At 40.5% G+C, this 19,648-nt stretch overlaps 1 protein-coding gene across 1 annotated transcript; it reads right to left on the bottom strand.

Annotated features, from left to right (window-relative positions):
* Positions 1-427: 427 nt before the first annotated feature.
* Positions 428-19,034, bottom strand: LOC133114185 (uncharacterized). The gene is made up of 7 exons (XM_061223354.1): positions 18,825-19,034; positions 15,742-18,638; positions 15,375-15,594; positions 10,256-10,521; positions 6,200-6,454; positions 5,120-5,226; positions 428-1,874 (listed from the first exon to the last, which is right to left on the bottom strand). Exons 1-7 carry the CDS (start codon positions 19,032-19,034, stop codon positions 1,585-1,587), a joined length of 4,245 nt encoding a protein of 1,414 aa, XP_061079338.1. The 3' UTR covers positions 428-1,584.
* Between the last annotated feature and the right edge of the window lie 614 nt (positions 19,035-19,648).

Genomic DNA, 19,648 nt, shown 5'->3' with positions numbered 1-19,648 from the left:
CTTGCCCAGGGACACTTTGACACACCCAAGGCGGCATTGAACCAGCAACTCTCCGACTGCCAGAGGACTCCTCTTTCCTCCTGAGCCAATGTCGCCCCAAAGTGTAATCCTAATCCAAACAATTGATAATTATTTACTTGCTAAGGAGACACCCATATCTGTAACAGCTTACATGGACCCATGTTATTAATTTATACACATGAATATCTACAGTACTGCTCCACTATACTTTCACTTTGACATCTTGCGTTTTAAAACTTAAAAATTTGGCATTAAGAAATGTAGATTATGAAAGCCAAGATATTGTTCTTCAAAATGAAGATGAAAACCTAAAAAAAAAAAAAATATCTCAATCAGGTATTATATACTTGCTCCTGTTGAGCAGAGGAATTTCCCTCTGTATAATGACACCAGAGACAACCAGGTGTATCCAAGAAGAAAAGGATTTATTTATCTGCAGAAAGAGTCCAGTACTTACACACACAAGGTGTTCAAGCATGAACTGAAGAGACAGAGGCAGTCTCCCCCATATTTAATCAAAAAGTGTCTTGCTAATACATAGATTATCCTACCTCTGGAATATAGCAACATACATAATTGTACCTCTGATTGGTACACGGTTAATACATTAGCATATAGTAATATAAACAAAGTCAATGATTGGTTAGATCTCATCATATAGCATGCATATTGGATGACCCCTAGCCCAACCTCACACCAACGGTTCTAAATCAGGGATAACTTCCAGAGTTGTATGTTTTTCCAGGATTCAAGATGAAGTGTCTCCTCTGGCTCTTGTGATAAGATGGGCCTTATATCCTTGAGCCTGGGATTCAAGTAGGTCAAATGCAATGGGAGAGAAAAGGAGAGAGGAAGAAAGACAGACACACGTACACACGCGCACACACACACACACACACACACACACACATTTTGCCTCCTGGTTGGCATTGGGCGATAGATATGGAACCTGCATTCCTGGTCTTGAGAGACCTCACAAAGAACTTAAGTATTTCAGAATTTAGTGCATGTATATACGTTCCAATTAATGTGATCATACAATGAGTATATAATGAGAACTCTTCTCTATTAGTGTGACCATACAATGAGTATACAATGAGAACTGTTCTCTATTAGTGTGATTATACAATTAGAAAACACACTTCATTCCATATTCCAGATAAGTTACCCAGCCAATGACAGGTTTGATAAAAAATAACTGAGGATTAACAACAAAATTAATTATAGTTAATATCTTGCGTTGTGGCCACAGAGTAAAATATGGTCACTTAATGTGTCGTCGCACTGCTCTATGCGTTTTAGCAAACATGTTTTCTGCATTATTCTTGACTGAGCCCGGAATATTGTTGCACTGCATTATGGGGCGGACCATAAGGACCCACTGACATCAAGCCAAAAATATATTGATCACAGAGCTTGTACAAAAATGACCTGTTTCCATTCAATTCCAGGGTCAAACCAAAATGTAGGCATCTTTCAGCACATTGCGTATTACATCTCTGAGTCGGGATGGCCCCGCCCCAAAAATAATACCTGTTAAATACAGATTTTGAGGGCCCCTTCCTATTCTTCAGGCCTTGTCAAATTATTATTCCCATGACCGGCAATTGCATGGCTCTCATTCCTGCCCGAAGGTGTGATACGTTCAAGTATCTGCTTGTATTCAGGTGTATTCTTGTTCAGGTGGTGATCTTCTTTTGCCCATGTCTTCAGTCTGTCCTGAGCATTTTGGTCAATGATGCCCATCTTCTCATACTCAGTAATTAACTTCATGTAACCGGCTTTGTAGTAAAGATTTCTCCCTGCATCTGAAAGAGTTCGATAGTTTCCTGCAGGTGCACAAACTTGTATACCTAGAGAAAAAAAATAAACATAACATTATATTACAGGCAGACGCTGTTATCCAGAGCGACGTACAAGAAAATGCATGAACAACACATTTCACAACAAAAGCAATACTGAACACAGTCTACTGATTTGTTGAATTTATAAATGTGATTGCCTTCAGAAAACAAATGTTGTTGCGTTAATGGTATTGTAAAATCCTAAACCATAGTCTGTTTTGAATGGAGTTAAACTGGATGGATGGAATGCAGTACATTTCAAAAATAACAAAAATACAGTATAACAAAAATCATTTTAGTGTGAAACCAGATGAAAATAATTATTTAAAAAGTACAAAAAATAGAATGAACAGTGCAGTCCATAAATATTTGGACAGTGGTTCTGTTCTTTTGGCTGTATACTCCAGCACATTGGATTTAAAATTAAGTTGCTTTGGTTCTTGGCCGTTTCTTCCAGCCTCTACTTCCCTCTTGCCATCATTGTCACACAAGTCAATCTTGGGCTCATCAGTCCACACATGCTTTTTCCAGAACTCAGGCTCTTTAAGGTACTACTTAGTAAACTGTAACCTGGGCATCCCATGGTTTGCACCTCGCAGTGTAGCCTCTGTAGATATTGTGAAGTCTTCTGTCCAGAACAGTCACTGCCGCCTGAAGAGTGTTTCTGACCTGTCAGACAGGACTTTGGGGGGGGGGGGGGGGGGTTTCTTCATTATGGCAAAAATTCTCACCAAATGAACTGTAGAGGTGTTCCTTAGCCTACCAGCCCTTTTGAAGTCACTGAGCTGACCAGTGCTGTCTTCCTCCTTAATGAAGTTCCAAACAATTTGTTTTCGTAAGCTTATGAGTGAGCCATAACAGGGGGGAAAGGAGCTCCTCTTTAATTTATTGATTGTTTACAGTACATGTTATTTGGCTGATGCTTCTATCCAAAGCAGCTTATAGGTGATTTGATTAAACTGGAGACAATCCCTCTTGCAGCAATGCCGGGTTAAGGGCATTGCTCAAGGGCCCAACAGCTGTGCAGATCTAAAATTATTCCCCAAACTTTTAACATTTCCATTTCATTCCCTCAAGCAATTTTTCAAACCCACCAGCTCAGTTTGTTGTACATTGAATGCAGTCTCTTCTTCCACATTCTTAATTTTCAGGCTTCTTACAATATAATTAACTTGATAAAGAGCCCTCAGCTACAGGTTCTCTGAATGTAACAAAAGAACCAATGGGAGGAAGTGGAGAATGTGTCATGGTTTGGAGGTAATTGCTGATTGAGGCCGCCAGAGGGCAGGGGCTTCATTGGCTGCACCTGTGCCTCGTTAATTACTAGGTGCTGGCTCAGGGTATTTAAAGGCTGTGCTGACAGTCTACCAATGCTTTGGTGTCAAACTTGCAGTTGCACTAAGCCGGTAATGCACCAGGTAGACTCTGTGAATCTACGAGTCAGGTACGGTGCTAGTGTTGGTTTCTCTAATCAGTTAAAAGAAAAGTTTAAAGGTAAGGAAGGCGTGCAGCTGGTGGTGTTGTGTTCACTCATGCCTTCCTCTAGGGTTCTGGTTTTTCTTTTCTTTTGGACTCATGCGAGTCAGGGATTGGGGACGTTGTCCCTGGTATGTATTTTGGTTTGAATTTTTGTCCTGAGCTGCGCCTCATGGTTTTATTTTCATGCCTAGCCTTTTCATGCTAGGTTGTACTTTATTTTCTTCATCGGTCTGCGACCGTGAGTGCAAAGCATTTTAGCACTTGTTTTTGGTTGGGTTATTCGCCCTGGTTTTCGAAGGGTTGTTTCATTTTCTCCAGCCGTTTTGGGCTTCATTTCTATTTGCGATTTAAAAAAAAAAAAAAAAAAAAAAGTTCCTCCCTCTGTTCCGGGAGAAGCCCTGATTATTTTTATTCTGGGTAGCTCTGTCTGCTCCCTCCCAGGATTTAGTGGCAAACACGTTTGCGTGTTTGCTTACAAGGGTTATTTCCCTCAGTCGTGTCTGGCTCTCCGCCCCGTTCCAACCTCACAGAATGTGGTTATTTTTTATATTCCGAAAACCTGTAGCTTCTCAGCTAAGGCTGTTGCTCTTGATTACTACACCCCTTCTTTCAGTATGGAAGAGCAGATCCACGCCCGTGTTCAGAATTCCTGGAGCACAGGGTTGCAGGTGACGGCCGAAAGTGACAGCAGCTCCAAACCAGCCGTATGTCAGCTTGATTATCGCTGGAGAGAGCGCATGCCTCCTTGCTGGTCGACATATGATACCACTGTCGTGTGCTCGCGGCGTACTAGCATATGACACCCCTTTAAGCGGGAGAGTTAGCCATATAGTTAGTATCTGTAGATGATTGATGTGAGCTGAGCATAGCCCATTCATAATGCGTCCCTCCTGAGGAGCCCCCCACCCAAAGAGGGATGTGGCTGTACACACTACCTTCCTCATGAAAACAATTCCGGGAGGGGTTCCCTGAGTGTGAAAGTCCTTGTTCTCCTAATGATGCCGAGTTGCGATGCATTCACGTGTCACCATGATGGAGATGGAGATGTCACAGAGCTGAGGTGAACTCATAAACCCCCTCATTCTCAACAGGTCTAGTGCCAAAACCTGTGAGGCTGACGCCATCAAGCTGTGTAGTCTGCAACACCCGTGGACTGAGCTGAGAGACTGAAGGGTAGAACTGTGTACTCGTATCAAACTCATTGGCTTGATCTTGGGAAGCCAGACAAATTGCCCCTTTGTGAAGAAGGGAAGAGATTTCCTCTTCCAGAACATGGGCTTGTCTCTCTTTGGTCTGTAGCCTTTGGCTATTGTGCTTATCACCCAGTCAGGTGCTGACACCTCCTGCCAGACTTTGGTGTGGCTCATGAGCACCCCTATCGGTGTGGAGGACCGCAGGGTGAGAATGGCTGGGTGCAGCCTTAACGAATAATGGGGCTGGCACTCCAGCTAGTGTGAACTTAACATTTATAGGGGCAGTTCACCTGAAAAATAGTGTAAATTGCTGTAAAGTGTGCTTCAGAAGGAAAAGGTTGCGAAACACTGCTCTAACTTTCTGCCGCTTGACATTTAAAAAGAATACCTAATTACCCCCCACTCCCCATATTCAGAGGAAACTCTTCACAATTCAGGACCCAGGGCACATTATCTGATTTTAGCACATGAAATCTCACAACTCATATCATATAGATTGTACATATTTTAGTACCCAACCCTTTTTTTAATTCACTCACTTTTATGTGGCTATTACGCTATTAAGACTTATTATTATTATACCTGCATGTTTTCTGAGGTTCTGGGAAGATATGGGGTTGGCCATGATCATGCCCTGTTTCAGCAAGGCCTCACCATCCCCACTCAGTAGTGTATCAGCCAACAGTGCCCTGGAGAGAGAAAGGGAGGAGAAGGAGGCTGTGAGTATCTCTTTGGTGTGAGGTCATTGTGACCCAAATGTAACTGTGGATAACTGTTAAATCAGTATTTTGTCACTTAGAGCAATATGCCTCCCATAAGGGCTGTATGATCTAATGTTCTTCCACAGGGCAGTAGTGTGGACCAGCAGCATCCTCATCCTCCTCTCTGGCTCTGTGCTCTGATATCAGCACCCAAGAAACATGCTAGTAACTTGCTACCAACAGAATTTCAAAACATAAATGGGTTAACTGCACAAATTAATCAAGTTGAAGTCATATTCTCCTATTACGTAATCTCACCCAGGGACTGTATGCAACGGAAAAATGACATTTCAATTTGTATATAACCACCCCTGCCTACAATAACCGTTGGGGTATAGGCTTTGGTGTGATGCTACTGAAGCATGTATTTTAAAAGAACAGAGATGTACAAACTGTTTATGGGAATATTGAAATCCATAGTTGCTGTAGAGTGTGAATTAAAGTAACTGACTACATGGTATACATGCCACGCTATACCACTGGCTTAAATGTAATTTAACTGAACACTATTTGACCATTTGAACACTGACTTAAGCACCATTTTTTTACATTTGTTAATTTTCTTCATATTCTTATTATAATCTAGAATATAATATAGAGCTAAAGGTGGAGAGGCTGCATGACAAACTTCACTTGGCTGTACACACCTAACTGAGGGCGCATCTGGGTCTCAAAAGGATTTAAACCGAGTTATGGTTGCTAAAACAAGTCTTTTTTTTATCATTTTAGTGGGTGTCCACAACTGAGTAAGGATGTAACATAGCTATACCAAAATCAGAACCAAAATCACCTGTAAAATTACAATGAGATTGGTTGTGAAACAGTGAAGATATTGACATAATAATATTGCTGCATTAGAGCACTGTCTAATGCAAACGTGTCCTGATACTGTATGTCTCACCTGCATTCTGAGGCACACTTGCTTGCTCCAGTGGTCAAGGCAACACGATGGTCCTGATAAAGAACCTGCATGGCCAGGTGTCCATTTTTGTCCTCTTTTGTCACCAGAGTATACAGATTAGAATGCTCTGCTTGCTTTGCATTTTTCAGATTCTTTAAATCACCTATATTTTTTCGAGCTCGAGTCATCGTGTCCGTTGGAATGAAATGATCCTTCTCCACAGTTCCCCGTTCACATTTGATTGTATTGCGTAGGCTATTCAATGCAGTTAAGAAAAAACAATATCAGTTAATTTTCCACGAATCATCCTAAATCCATCAATTCTATTGTGCAACTGCTTTGATTTGAAGTCAATTTTGAAGTGTTAATTTCAAACCAACACTGCTGATTAAGGTTTTACTTGTCTAGACTGTGTTGCTTTTTGTGTAACATTGCTAGGTAGACACACACATCATATTTGGGGCTAAGATGGAACAAATTAAGTTAAGTACATGAGGAAGAGAACATACTATAATAGCTCCCATATACTTTAATTTATTTAATATCATAATGTTTCAGGCTCTTATCGGGCCTTTGTCTGGCAGACAAAGATGGAATTAATCTGGCTCAGGTGTTCTTCACAGTATTTGACAGATATGATTAAGACCTTGTCAGTAAAAAGTGGTATAAACTTTCAAGTTAATGGATAAGAGCAGCATACATTTTTTATTGTCAACACATGCGGCTAAAAGACTGTTGAATATCTAGTTTTGGTTATTGTCTTTGAGAAAGACACAAAATACTTTAAGCTGGCAAATTTGCTCAAAGTGTCCATTGTAATGAACTAGTCTGCTCTGTAAACCATAGGAATGTTCTTTATCCGCCTCGTCTCAAATTATTGTTGCATTCATATTTCTATCATGCAAAAAACTGTGACATTATAAAAGTGCAAAACAGCCATGCCAGATTGTTAAAAAGACTCTTACTGCTAGAACAGCAGCTTAGACTGTTTTCTTATTTGCAATGCAGGGAAATAAAACAGCAGGCTCCCCCATTCCAAACTAATGGTTTACAGCCCTGACCTAGTCACAGACTCAGATAATAAAAGGCATATTCAAAAAATCCTTGATACCATTTCATCCTCATTCATTCATTCATTCATTCATTCATTCATTCATTATCCTAACCCGCTTATCCTGAACAGGGTCGCAGGGGGGCTGGAGCCTATCCCAGCATACATTGGGCGAAAGGCAGGAATACACCCTGGACAGGTCGCCAGTCCATCGCACGGCACGTACACCATTCACTCACACACTCATACCTACGGGCAATTTTAGTCTCTCCAATCACCCTAACTTGCATGTCTTTGGACTGTGGGAGGAAACCCGGAGGAAACCCATACAGACACGCCGACGGGGATTCGAACCCAGGACCTCCTTGCTGTGAGGCGGCAGTGCTACCCGTGCCGCCTTGATACCATTTCTCTACATCAAAAAATAATGTTCCAATATAATAACAAAAATATCCTATTCAGAAGTTGCATGAATAAACACATTGTGCATTTTTCTTAACTCACTTTTATTTCACATGACATATTTCTGGTTAGGCAGAAATACAAGTTTGTTTTGCAAATTATTCGATACAGACATAGTCATGGAACCAAATATCCCACCTGGTTATGAAGCTATAACTGTTTTCTGACTAACATTGAAGTTTATTTCGTAATCTGTTCAGCCATTTTCGAGAACTATGTTTTTGACGGGGCAAATGCCGTCTTGAACTACTTGTTATTGCCGCGTAAATGCAATGTAAGTGCCTGCTTTATAGAGGCGGAGAAATCATAGGCAAAAATTGACCCTTGTTAATTGCGTGGACTTCAGTCAATTCAATGGAATACATAATCATAATATATCAGCCCATTATTGCACAATCCTCCTTTAAGTGCATTTGCATCATGGGAGAAGCGCAACATACAATGACTTGGGTAGATGGAGTGCATACTGTGATTCCAGCCCACTGTGTTATGTTCCTGTGTTCTGTGTGTTAGTGTGTTAGTGTATCAGACGCACCTCTTCAAGCAGCACCTCTCCCCATCCCTCCCTACCTCCCTGTGAACCTTAATTGTTGTCTCTGTGACTTGCTTTGTGTATCGGTATTTTTAGTTGGCTAGGTAAGCAGTGTTTGGATAGTTAACTTTGGTGACTTTTGCTCTGTTTGTTTGTTTGTTTGTTCAAAAAAAAAAAAAGGCCCTTGTCCTTTTCTTTGTTGTACAGGTAGCAGTTGAAATTGTACTTACCTCTAGGGTCTTTCAGCGAACTTATCTCTGGTTATGGGTATGCACTTTGTTGTACGTCGCTCTGGATAAGAGCGTCTGCCAAATGCCAATAATGTAATGTAATGTAATGTAATGTTTAGTATTATTTATTCTTGTAATTTATTATTTTTCATATATCATGTCTGGTTCTGTTTATATTCATTGAATGAGCATTGTAAGTTTGATGAAGAGTCTATGAGTCTATTGCTCAAAATGTTGCATCATGACATTTAACAAATTACAATATTTAGGAGGCAGGAGCAGTTTAAGCATGCAGGTGTTAATCCTCAAGATTGTTTTTTTTGTATATTACCATGGTTCTTTGATTCCAAGGAACACTTAAGTGCAAAAACTATCTGAATGACAAACTATAAGTAAATAATCGCTTTCACAATATAAGCTATTATTGTTATGTTCCTGTGTTCTATGTGTTAGTTTATCATTGTTTATATTTGTTATTTATTATTTTTCATATTCATGTCTGGTGTTCTGTTTATAGTCATTAGTCTGTGCACTTGTCTTCCCCTGTGATGTCTGAGTCTGAATGTTTACTAGTCCAGTCACTCCCTTGTCTGCGTGCCCCGCTATTCGGGTGTTTACGGTAGTTCCGGGGTTCAATCTTCCTTCCAATCTTGCATTCCTTACTTCCTGCTTTCTCTCCATTTCATGTTTGTACATAGCACTAATATACTAATCCCAACTAACATAGAATTTGTACAGTACTAATTATACTAACACACTAATATGTTTGTCAAACTAACAAACTAACATTCACTAGTTTTGGGTATTTGTAATTGAAATCACTTAACTAACTTACTAATGCATCTCCAGTTTCAATTCTGTTCTGTAACTCCGCCTCCCTATTCTATCACTGATTACTTGCTTTGTTTCAGCGAAGTATTCGCACCTGTCTCTCTGTATCTCTGCATCTCCTGATTCTCTGCAAATGGTCTACTCCCTAGTCCGGAGCCGTTTGTATTACATGTGTGTCTTTGTGATTCCAGTCCGCGTTTTTGTTTCCCCCTCGTTATTGTCTCATTACCCTTTCATGTGTCTCACCTGATGTTTATTTGTTAGACCGTCCTCACTCCCATGCCCCGCCAAGTTTGTCTCATTCCCCTGTGTATTTATACCTGTCCTTTTCAGTTGCACGCTGCTAGTTCGTCTTGTCCTGCTTCTGTTCCCGAGCCCTTGATTCCTTCCCCAAGTTCTAGCCTCCTTGTTTCCTTGCCCTTGTTTCCTAGTCCTTGCCCTTGTTTCCTAGTCCTTGCCCTTGTGTATTTTTGTGGATTTCCTGTTTTGACCCCTGCCTGCTTCCCTGGACTATTCTTTGTGTGTTGTGGATTTCTGTACCTCTGCCTTATTGGATTGACCCCCCAGTTTTTGACCCTGGCCTGCTTTTTGACTACGCTCTGTCTGCCCCTTCACCTGCTAGTAAACCTGCCATTTTTCTCCACCACTGTCTGCTTTTGGTTCATCTGTTCCCCCCGGCATAACAATTATTCAGTTGCTCTGTTTTGGTTCTGTCATCCCAGAAACAATACTTGAAAAGTTTCTTGTATTTATCTTGGGAGCTCTAATGTAACCTATCTTTGGGCTGATTAATGAATGATGAAAGAAATAATGAATAAAGGAATGTATGAATGAAGGAATAATTGACTCCTCGGTCATCATGTGCATCTGAAACACTGTTAGCACTTTGGCTCTTAGTCACTAATATGATTCTGTCAATTGAAGTAAACCAAGATGAAAAACTACTTAACTCTTCATATGTTCCAACATATCCAAGGTGGAGGACCTCAGCAATCTGATATTCTGATGTCCCAGGAGAATACTCATGTGTTTTCATTGGTGAGATCACACGCTTATAGTCTTCATCAATCATCTCATTTTTGCATCCTGTTGTTATTGTTTTCCTTCTTTTTGTTCCTCCTCCGATGACAGAGTATTGTCCAGGAGTTTTCTGCCATTCGTCATAGTGTTTCTGGAGTCTCACTAACCCAGCATATCCCGAAAGGTTCTGGTTAAGCTGATATAGAAAACAAAGGAAGATTCATAAGTTTCATAGCATTGGTTTCATATTGACAATGTATGAGTTGTGTCCTTTAATATGAGTAAATGGGAGGTTTTCCCGCTTTACATTTGTACACATGTAACACTGCAAGAGAGAGATCTACTCTCAATTGGTCTTCCCAGAATAACTAAAAATGTTCCTTCCCAGAAAGATTATCATTCATAGACATAACCGTTTTATCCCAAAAGCTCCATCACACAATCGGCTTCATTTATATTTAAAAAAGTGAACATTATTCGTGTGATTACTTCAGCAGACACAGTCTCTTCTCTTGCATACGTATTAATATTCCAGGCAAATTTCGGCATGCGATTCCTCCTACAGCTTTTAAGGTAGACATGCCACTCCAATGTCATAATATTCAGCTTGGTTCAGTGCGGTGCACTCATAGAAAGCTTCTTTCCAAATATTGAAAGGTTTTGAGGACATTCTTCCTCTGATAATTAATGGGGAATGCAAAAACTTGTTTCACAAAAAAACTCTTGAGCCCTGTGATGACTATATTTGTTGCTCTTTCAGCTCGACAAACCATTCAAACTTTGTTATATTCACCTTGTCTCAAGAATAGATTGCTTGCGTAAAGCTTTATTTTGATATTTCTATACACAAATCATTGAATGATAAAGTGTCGAGGACCCGGCCCTAGGCCCACCTGATGAGAGATTGACAGGAGATGCGTTAGGCAGGAATGCATTGTTAACCCCTCGCACATGCCATTGAGGTGGTAGTAAGAACGCCCGTAAGAGGAAAAATATGTGGTTCAGAGCTAATGTGCAGCCCTACTTGTCAGCAGAGGAGTCGGAGGACTTAGATTTAGGGTACTAAGGAGCAAGGCTAAAGGTCTGACTGAGGCCATGCGTAGAATGTGTTCCAGCATGACTGTGGAGGAGTTAGGAGATAGATTCAAAGGACTGACTGTGGAGGAGTTAGGAAGTGAGCTACACGCAGCCATAAGTTGAATGTCCTTTGTGGATCCGTTACGGCGACACACGAAGGAGCATGTAGAGAAAGTGCTAGGATGGTGGAAACTCCCTACTGGAGGGGTATATGAGATAAAGTGTTGGGAAACTCCCTTTAAGGTATGGGGAAATGACAGTGAGACAGATAATAGTGATGATGAATAGGTCCATTAGATGGGTCGCGAGAGTGAGTGTTGTGCCACTCGGTACAACAGGTACTTTCTGTGCCAGATTCTTATCAGTATAGGTACACTTCTGTACAAGTTTCAGGATATATAAGGAGTGAGCTTTTAGATGTTAAAAAAGGCTCTTAGGAGTTCGCTTGACGAGGAGGGGGGGACGGCGCGAGACGACTATATTTAGGGCATGGGTGGTAATTATATTTTATATTACTTATAAGGTAGAAGGTAGCATTGTTAGGTGATTTAAAGTTATAAGTTTCCTTTCTGTTTCTATAATTCATATAATTATCTCCGTGAAGGGGGAGCCATAGGATAAGGTAAAGGCCAAAGAGGATGGATATTTGATGGGTGTACTTTATAAACATACGGTGAAAGGTGTATTAAAGAGAAAAAGGGGTTAAAGGAACCTCTTAGGATTTCGCTTAACAAGATATCTTCGGGCTGTTGAGAAGAGAGCAACGCAGGACAACTATAATCAAGCTTGAGTGGTAATTATAATCTACATTACTTGTAAAAGTAGGAAAAGTAGCACATAGAAGTTCAACGTTATAAGTTTCCTTTCATTTTTATGTCTTTTATTTTTCAGTAAGATACTATATAATGTTTGGAAGGGAAATAAGGCACAATTTGGCGACATATATGCTATTATTTGACAGTCTACACACTGCTAAACTTCTCTTCTGTTAACAGCTATACAACTGCTGAAGCAATCACGCAAAAATGTATTCATGAACTTTACATCGTAATTATTCATTAATACTTGACAGAACCTGATGGCATGTGAAAGAAAGATAGTATATATGCTATATGGAACCATGCAAACGCCAATCATGAGTATTTCCAAAGGAAGTTTGACTGTTTGGTACAGAATATTCACACAGGTCATTTGTGCCCTCCAACTATAGTAATGGTAGAGTGAAATTAGCTTATTATAGTTAAACCTATATATACACTCGGTGAACTCTGTATTAGATAGACCTGTAACATGGTCAAGGGGTTCAGATGTTTTTCCGACCAAATGTCAGAATGGGGAAGAAATGGGATCTAAGTGACATTGACAGAGGAATAATTGGGGTGGTTTGAGTATCTCAAAAACTTCTGATCTCTTGGGATTTCCACATACAACAGTCTCCGGAGTTTGCAGAGAATGGTGCAAAAAAAATATACAGTGAGCAGCAGTTCTGCGGGGAAAAACACCTTGTTAATGAGAGAGGTCAGAGGAGAAGGGTCAGACAGGTGGAAGCTGACAGGAAGGTGACAGTAACGCAAATAACCACACATTACAACAGTGGTATGCAGAACAGCATCTCTGAACACACAACACACCAAACCCCTGGATAGGCTACAGCAGCAGAAGACCAATAAGTCATATGTTCCTAATAAAGTTCTCAGTGAGTGTATTTGGTTTCAGATCAAAACATAAACATGAGAAAAAAGTATAGACAATCAGCTTTTATTTCACAGTATTTCACTGTATGTGTTATGTTTTACCATTTTACACAAACAGCTGTTTTTGTGTGGACACTGATTTGTGTATTGGACCACTTCACATATACAGTACATGGTAATGACTGCTATCAGTTTCCAGGTTCCCCCTCTGGGGATTTTCCACTGGGCTCCAGGGGGGAACGGGGCAAGGCCCCACTACCATTAAGGATTTGAATGGCCCAATCCGAAGTGCTTACACTTGATTTGTAGATATATTTGAATATATGCAAATGTAACACTATAAACACCCCAAACACCATTGCTCATTGGTACATTTTCCTGATTGTAATAAACTTTCCGGCTTTTTACTAAGAACGGTTTATCTGCTTCTTCACTGGGATAAAGGTCATTTTCTCATTCATCAGTAAATTCAGAATTTACTAACAACACCCACCCATTTTGAGCTGTTCAAAATTAAGTTAACTGATTAATTAAAAGTAAATCAAAGCACTAAAGCAATACATTTTAATATTTGATTACAAAATTTTTGTATGACTTTGCTAAAGTGATTTTGGTCTCAAACTGTAAGTCCATAAAAATTTGTTCCATAACTCTTCTGGTTCATCTAATTTTTTGGGGGCTAATTCTAATCTGGCCTATTGATTGTTGCTGCTGATGAGAGGTTTGCATCTTGTAGTGTAGCCTCTATAATTCTGCTCTCAAAATTTTCCACAAATGGTGGCTTGTGATATTGTCACCCCTGCCCTCTGAATGCTGCTGATGTCACTGACCACTGTTTTAGGGTTTTCTTCACAGCTCATAGGATTTGTCTGTCATCAACTGAAATTGCCTTCCTTGTCCAACATGTATGGGGTTTATTGGCAAGACATTCTCAACTGCTGTACTTGATACACCCAGGTTCTGTTCTAGCCTTCTTAATGAACTCTTCCGTTCTCTCTGCTTACAGTTTAATTGTTTTTCAGCCAGAGTTAGTTCTCTGGTCTTCATGATGGTGTATGAATTCTGACTTCACATGCATTCTCTCCCAATGAAAACAAAGCCAGGACGAGGCAGGCACCTGGTTTTTTGAGTCTGATATGGCCTGCCAGGACCAGAAATGAAGATAACTGCTCTACCATAAGCATACTTTTAGTCACAAGGAACTACTGCACCCAAATGCAGAGGCAGACCCAGGAGGTGAGTAGTGAAATGAAGTAACAAAATGGATGTAATAAAGCATATGGAAAAACAATAAACTGGGAGACTGGTACATTTACATTTTTTTCATTTAGCAGACTTTTTATCCAAAGTTATTATTACCAGTGCATATGTTTCTCAACAAGTGAAAAGCACCAAATCCATAAATAGCAAAGCATGCTTGTAGTGCACTAATAACCAAAAAACAATAGTCAAGTTAATGCAAGTAAAAAAAAAAGGGTATAAAAGAGGGATATTGGGGGGTAAATCATAAGGGAGGATTGTCTGAGGACTAAAGTGTGTTTTCAGTCTGCGTCAAAATATGGGGAGGGATTCTGCTGTTCTGACAGGGGTAGGCAGGTCATTCCACCACTGCAGCTCAACCACCTGCTGTTCCTAATAAGGGGACTACAAGGTGACCAGACCTGGCAGACCGGAATGGTCTTGCCGGGGTGTAGGGAGCAATTAGTCTGGATGTACAGTCTAACTGCCAACAATTCTGTTACTTCACTTCACTACTCACCTCCTGGGTCTGCCTCTGCATTTGGCTGCACTGTGTCCTAGTGGCTTTGCTTGGTCTTAGCTTTTGGTTGCATCTGTCTACAAGCCTTTATTTTGTAATAAAACAATAAAAACAATAAACTGGGAGACAGACGACAAAAATAAACACATGAGGAACAAAACTGACAGAATGCTTAAATACAAGACGAAAGACAGGAACACAAGATAATGGAGAGGCTTGTAGACAGATGCAACCAAAAGCTAAGACCAAGAAAAGCCACTAGGACACAGGGACTGTATATACACAGAAATACAAGTCTCTGAGCACAAAACTAAGTACATTTACATTTTATTCACTTGGCAGACACTTTTAATCCAAATCCATACGTTTCTCAACAAGTGAAAAGCACCAAATCTATCAATAGCAAAGCATGCTTGGAGAGCAGTAATAACCAAAAACAATTGTCAAGTAAGTGCAAGTTTTAATTTTATGTTGTTAAGATATTGTGTATTATCACAGGCAAAGGAAACCATGGCTTACCTCTCTTTGTACTGCATTGCGCAGAAGTTCTGATTGTTGTCGGATGTCTTGTTCTTGACCAGTAGTCGTTGCCTGGATGACAGCATGGTACAGGCAGTTCGGACCATCAGAAAACACTGGAATCTCGTAGCCATCTGGGTGGATAATTGTGTAATGGCCAACATGGGGACTTTGCACTCCTCGGGCTCTGTCTGTCATTCTTTGGAAAAAGCCCCTCTCACTGAAAGAGCAGATCAAAAATATTATATAGAATTAATTTTCCGAAAACTTGGTTAAGCTATGAACAGCCAAAAACAGCAATATCCTTCTGAATGTTCAAGGTTAATAAAATGTCTAAAATGTAAATGAAGAGCTCAGAAATACGTACTTTTCAGCATTCTTTGGCTTTCTGGTCAGTTTGAGAGTGATGCATCCTTCTGACGGGTTATTACCAGGGTAGGTATTCTCATAGATTGGTTGTCCATCTTTGTTGGACATTATGACCTTTATACCTTTGCCCTGAAGCAGGTCACTTTGTGTGAGGACATAGAGGTCCAGTTCAGAAGCTGGACGGTCTGTGCTGGAAATGTTACTTATATAATCCTGAAGAGTTTGTGTTTCGGCTTCAGACAAATTCTCTGTTACAATCTTTCCTGTGGATTTCATATTATATCTCTGATGCTGCTCCTGGAAAAAATCTTTGGTTTTGTATCTGCCAAATATATTGCTTGAGGTATTTCCAATTGCCTCTGTTGCCTTACTAATCTTCTTCCGGAAAATCCCTTTCATCAGTGTTGTTGTATGTGTGGCACATGCCTCACTGAATGCCTGGTACACCATGCCTGAGATTGTTTCCAAAAGCTCATCCTTCAGGCGTATCACATCAGGGAGATTATGTCTGTTGTCATAGTCATAGTTCTCAACATGCTGCTTAAATTCTTCGATCAATTTGGGGACAAATATTTCATTGGCAACCTTATTTGTTGGGATAGATTCCAAGATTTGCTTTAGGACTGTGCTGTACTTTGCTATCACAAGACTTCCACTGATGATTGCTTGGACCTTGCCAGGTACTCTTGCTTTGTCCAAGAGTTCTGAAGCTTTTCCACTCACCTCAGCGAGTCTGTCAATAACCTCATGTACAGTGGTGCAGTCTGTCATGAGACTAGGAATAACACCATTGACCATTGATTTTGTCATTGCATCAATGTCTTTCTCGTTACTTTTGTCAATCTTGAAGTCCATATCTTCTTTCTGCAGAGCTGACATTGGAACACCAAGGCATATGAAGCATGTAAGTGTGTGATTTAAATCAATATTTCGTTTTATTTCATCTTCAAAGGATTTTCTAAAAACAGAATCCACAAGTTTCTTCAAGGCAGCAGTAAGTCCTGCATCAAGTGCGTAGTTCAATGCATAGACTGTTGTCTGTTTAACAACCTCTTGCCCAGCATATTTGCAAGCATGTTTTAAAGTCTGTTTGACCACAATATCTGTACCCATCCTCGTTGAGCTTCTAGATACTGAAGAGACTGCTGACATGGCAGTGGCTTTAATTGACATAAATGTGGTTTTCCCTGATTGGATGACACTTTTAGCAACAGAGGAGAGGGTCTTTGTTCCATTTAGTAAGCCTTTTGTGGCATTGTATACAGACTTGACAGTTGACTTGATTGCTCCAAATCCAGCAGTGAGCAATGATATTCCAATGCTGATGCTTTTGGAAATGGCCCAGGATGCCCAACTAAAAACTCCAGTTTTCATACCCATAAACCCACTAATCATGTCAGAGACACCCTCACTAATCAATCCAAGACCAACCTGAGAGGCAGAGCCAAAGGATAATGCACAAACAAGAATACCACCTAGAACCTGGGCTACACCAAGTAGAAAACAAAACAAAGCACTCAGATTAAATTTTGGTTTCTGTTTTACTTCAAACACAATTCCAAGACCATACTCATACATGCTCATGAGCTCATTTGTGGTGGCAAAGTCCTTCTCATCTGAGAGTGAATATACTGAGGATTCTTCAGTGATGGCATCAGCGTTATTTCTCTCAACTTCTTTAAGTTTGTCTAGAGCATTGGCTATGTACTCTCTCCAAGCTTTGAAAATATCCATCCGAGCTTGCATCTGGCTTTGAAAATTGCAAGCACCATCATGATGCGGCTCAAAGTGTCCTCTCATTGCCATCTGACCAGCAACTGCGGTATTTGATGTCTCTGAAATGTAGACATCCACAGTCTCCTTTGACTCCTCAAGTAATTTCATAGCCTCTGCTTTATAGTCTTTCTTTGCCAAGTTTATTGTGATGTAGGCTTGGTTGTAGAGCGCCACAGCTCTGTAGAATGGATCGCATTCAGCAACCTTCTGCCAGCAGTCTTTTGCTCCATAGTCACACTTTGTTTTAGTGCGACAATGCAGGTCAGTTCTAATCACAGCTTGTTTGAGATAGTCATAGAATTTATGGCTTTGACCCAGTAAAATCATCTTGCAAGTACTGGTCAACTGTCCAAACAAGTCAGCTTCCAGGTCAGAGAAATTCTTGTGTTGTTCAATATTATGCTCAGAAAGCGTGAGCCACAATGCCCAGGCTTCTTTGAGAGCATCAAGAGCAGGCTTGTAATCAAGTTTCTTACCTTGACGTCTGATAGTATCTTCCACATTATGTGCCTTCATTTTTAACAAGTTATCTCTCTCTTGCTTTGTGTAATTTTTGTCAAATTCTTTAAGAAATTTGCAAAAAGTGGCAAACAGTTTTTCCTTCATTTCATTTACCAGCAGCTCATTAGATTCCATCTCAGAAATGCGATGGACTTCATATTCTTCTCTTAGCTGCCTCATGATCTCCACTGGTTGGCCTTGGTATGCTGGTTCCAGATGGTCAAGGTGGAGTATCATCTGCACCATACCAGGGTTTCCTTTCCTAGCAGTACGTCCAAACACTTGTTTCTCCACTCTGCGGTTACTGGGAAAATGTGTGAGGAGGACAAAGAGTCCACCACACTGATTCACCTCATGATCCACTTTTATGTCTGTGCCACGTCCTCCCAAGTTTGTGGCAATAATGATGTTTCCCTTTGTAAATGTTGTTTCCTCAATGTAATCCCTTTCACTGATTGTGTACATGGTGATCTGTCGACATTGAGGTTCCATCTTCTTCTGAAGCTCATTTGCAGTCTTCACATCTTCACACACCACCAAGACCACCTGCCCCCTGTCTGCAGCTGCCCATGTCTTCTCGCAAATCGCCTCTACCCAATCAGAGTAATCACCACTAACCTGCTGGGTAGGGAGTTCAATCACCTTGTTATGGCGATGAGATGGTATCAAATAACTGTCTGTTTTGTAATGCCTTTTCAAGAACACTTTGTCTGAATCCCCACCCAATGTTCCAGATACACCAAAAATTCCACTTCCTTTGAGGTATCTTTTGAAGAACTGCATATTGGACATATAATTTGTTACACTGGACAGAGAAGATATTGATAGCTGGTGCTTCATCTCCAGAAACTGCTGCAGGCCATCGCCCCAGCGTTTGTTCTTTTCCAGCACTCCACTGGCTTGGTAGTCCACAGGGACAATGGCATGGTAGAGATGTCTGTCAGACTCACTGACATCGCTTGGCATTGCAGCAGATGAGGACACATCAATCATGTACTCTCTGCCCAGTGTCATTGCAATGGCCTTCAAGCCATTATGCACAAACACTGGCAATCGATTCTCCAAGTACTGCTTAAGAAATGAGGGAATAACAATAAAACCTTCAGTGTTTTTTGAGTTTGGCTTGCACACATCAGAATACTTGAGTTTAGATTTCAGCTCTTGAACAGATGCCTCGATGAGTGCTTTTTCAGACATTATTTCACTTGCATGACCATTCTCCAAAAGGAGCATTTTGATGTTCATGTCTTTGTCCATTTTTTTGTCATGCAGTGGTGCTGCTTTATTGTTTGTAACTTTAAAACAATTGATGGAAATGGCTTGTTCCAAAGCTGTCTCAAAAATGAAGAGCAGATCATGTTGTTTTTCCACTCCAATTTTTGTCATGAATGTTTCAATGGCTTTCCAGTTATCATCTTGAAAATCATTTGCTTTATCCTCCTTTTGTACCTCTGACTCTTTCTGCATCAACTGATCAATGTCATCTTGTTTGTAAAATCCTAACTGTACCCCTGGGAGCAAAATGTCAAATTCTGAAAAGTGTTCTGATGCTTTTGAACCCATCACAGACATTTTTGCAGCCTTGTGGAAATACTGTATTCCAGTCATCCATTCCGTCTGCCCAGTTT

This window comes from Conger conger, chromosome 16 (assembly GCF_963514075.1).
Source record: "Conger conger chromosome 16, fConCon1.1, whole genome shotgun sequence".
NCBI classification, from domain to species: domain Eukaryota; kingdom Metazoa; phylum Chordata; class Actinopteri; order Anguilliformes; family Congridae; genus Conger; species Conger conger.
The sequence above is the reverse complement of the archived record's forward strand: the minus strand, read 5'-3'. Positions and strand labels throughout refer to the sequence as shown.

Coding starts and splice junctions, on each gene's coding strand:
- LOC133114185 (XM_061223354.1), bottom strand. CDS start 19,034: ATGACACTGGGCAGAGAGTACATGATTGATGTGTCCTCATCTGCTGCA. Junction 10,522..15,374: donor GCAATGCAGTACAAAGAGAG/GTAAGCCATGGT, acceptor TTTCTATATCAG/CTTAACCAGAACCTTTCGGG. Junction 6,455..10,255: donor TATGTTGGAACATATGAAGA/GTTAAGTAGTTT, acceptor TGCATTGAATAG/CCTACGCAATACAATCAAAT.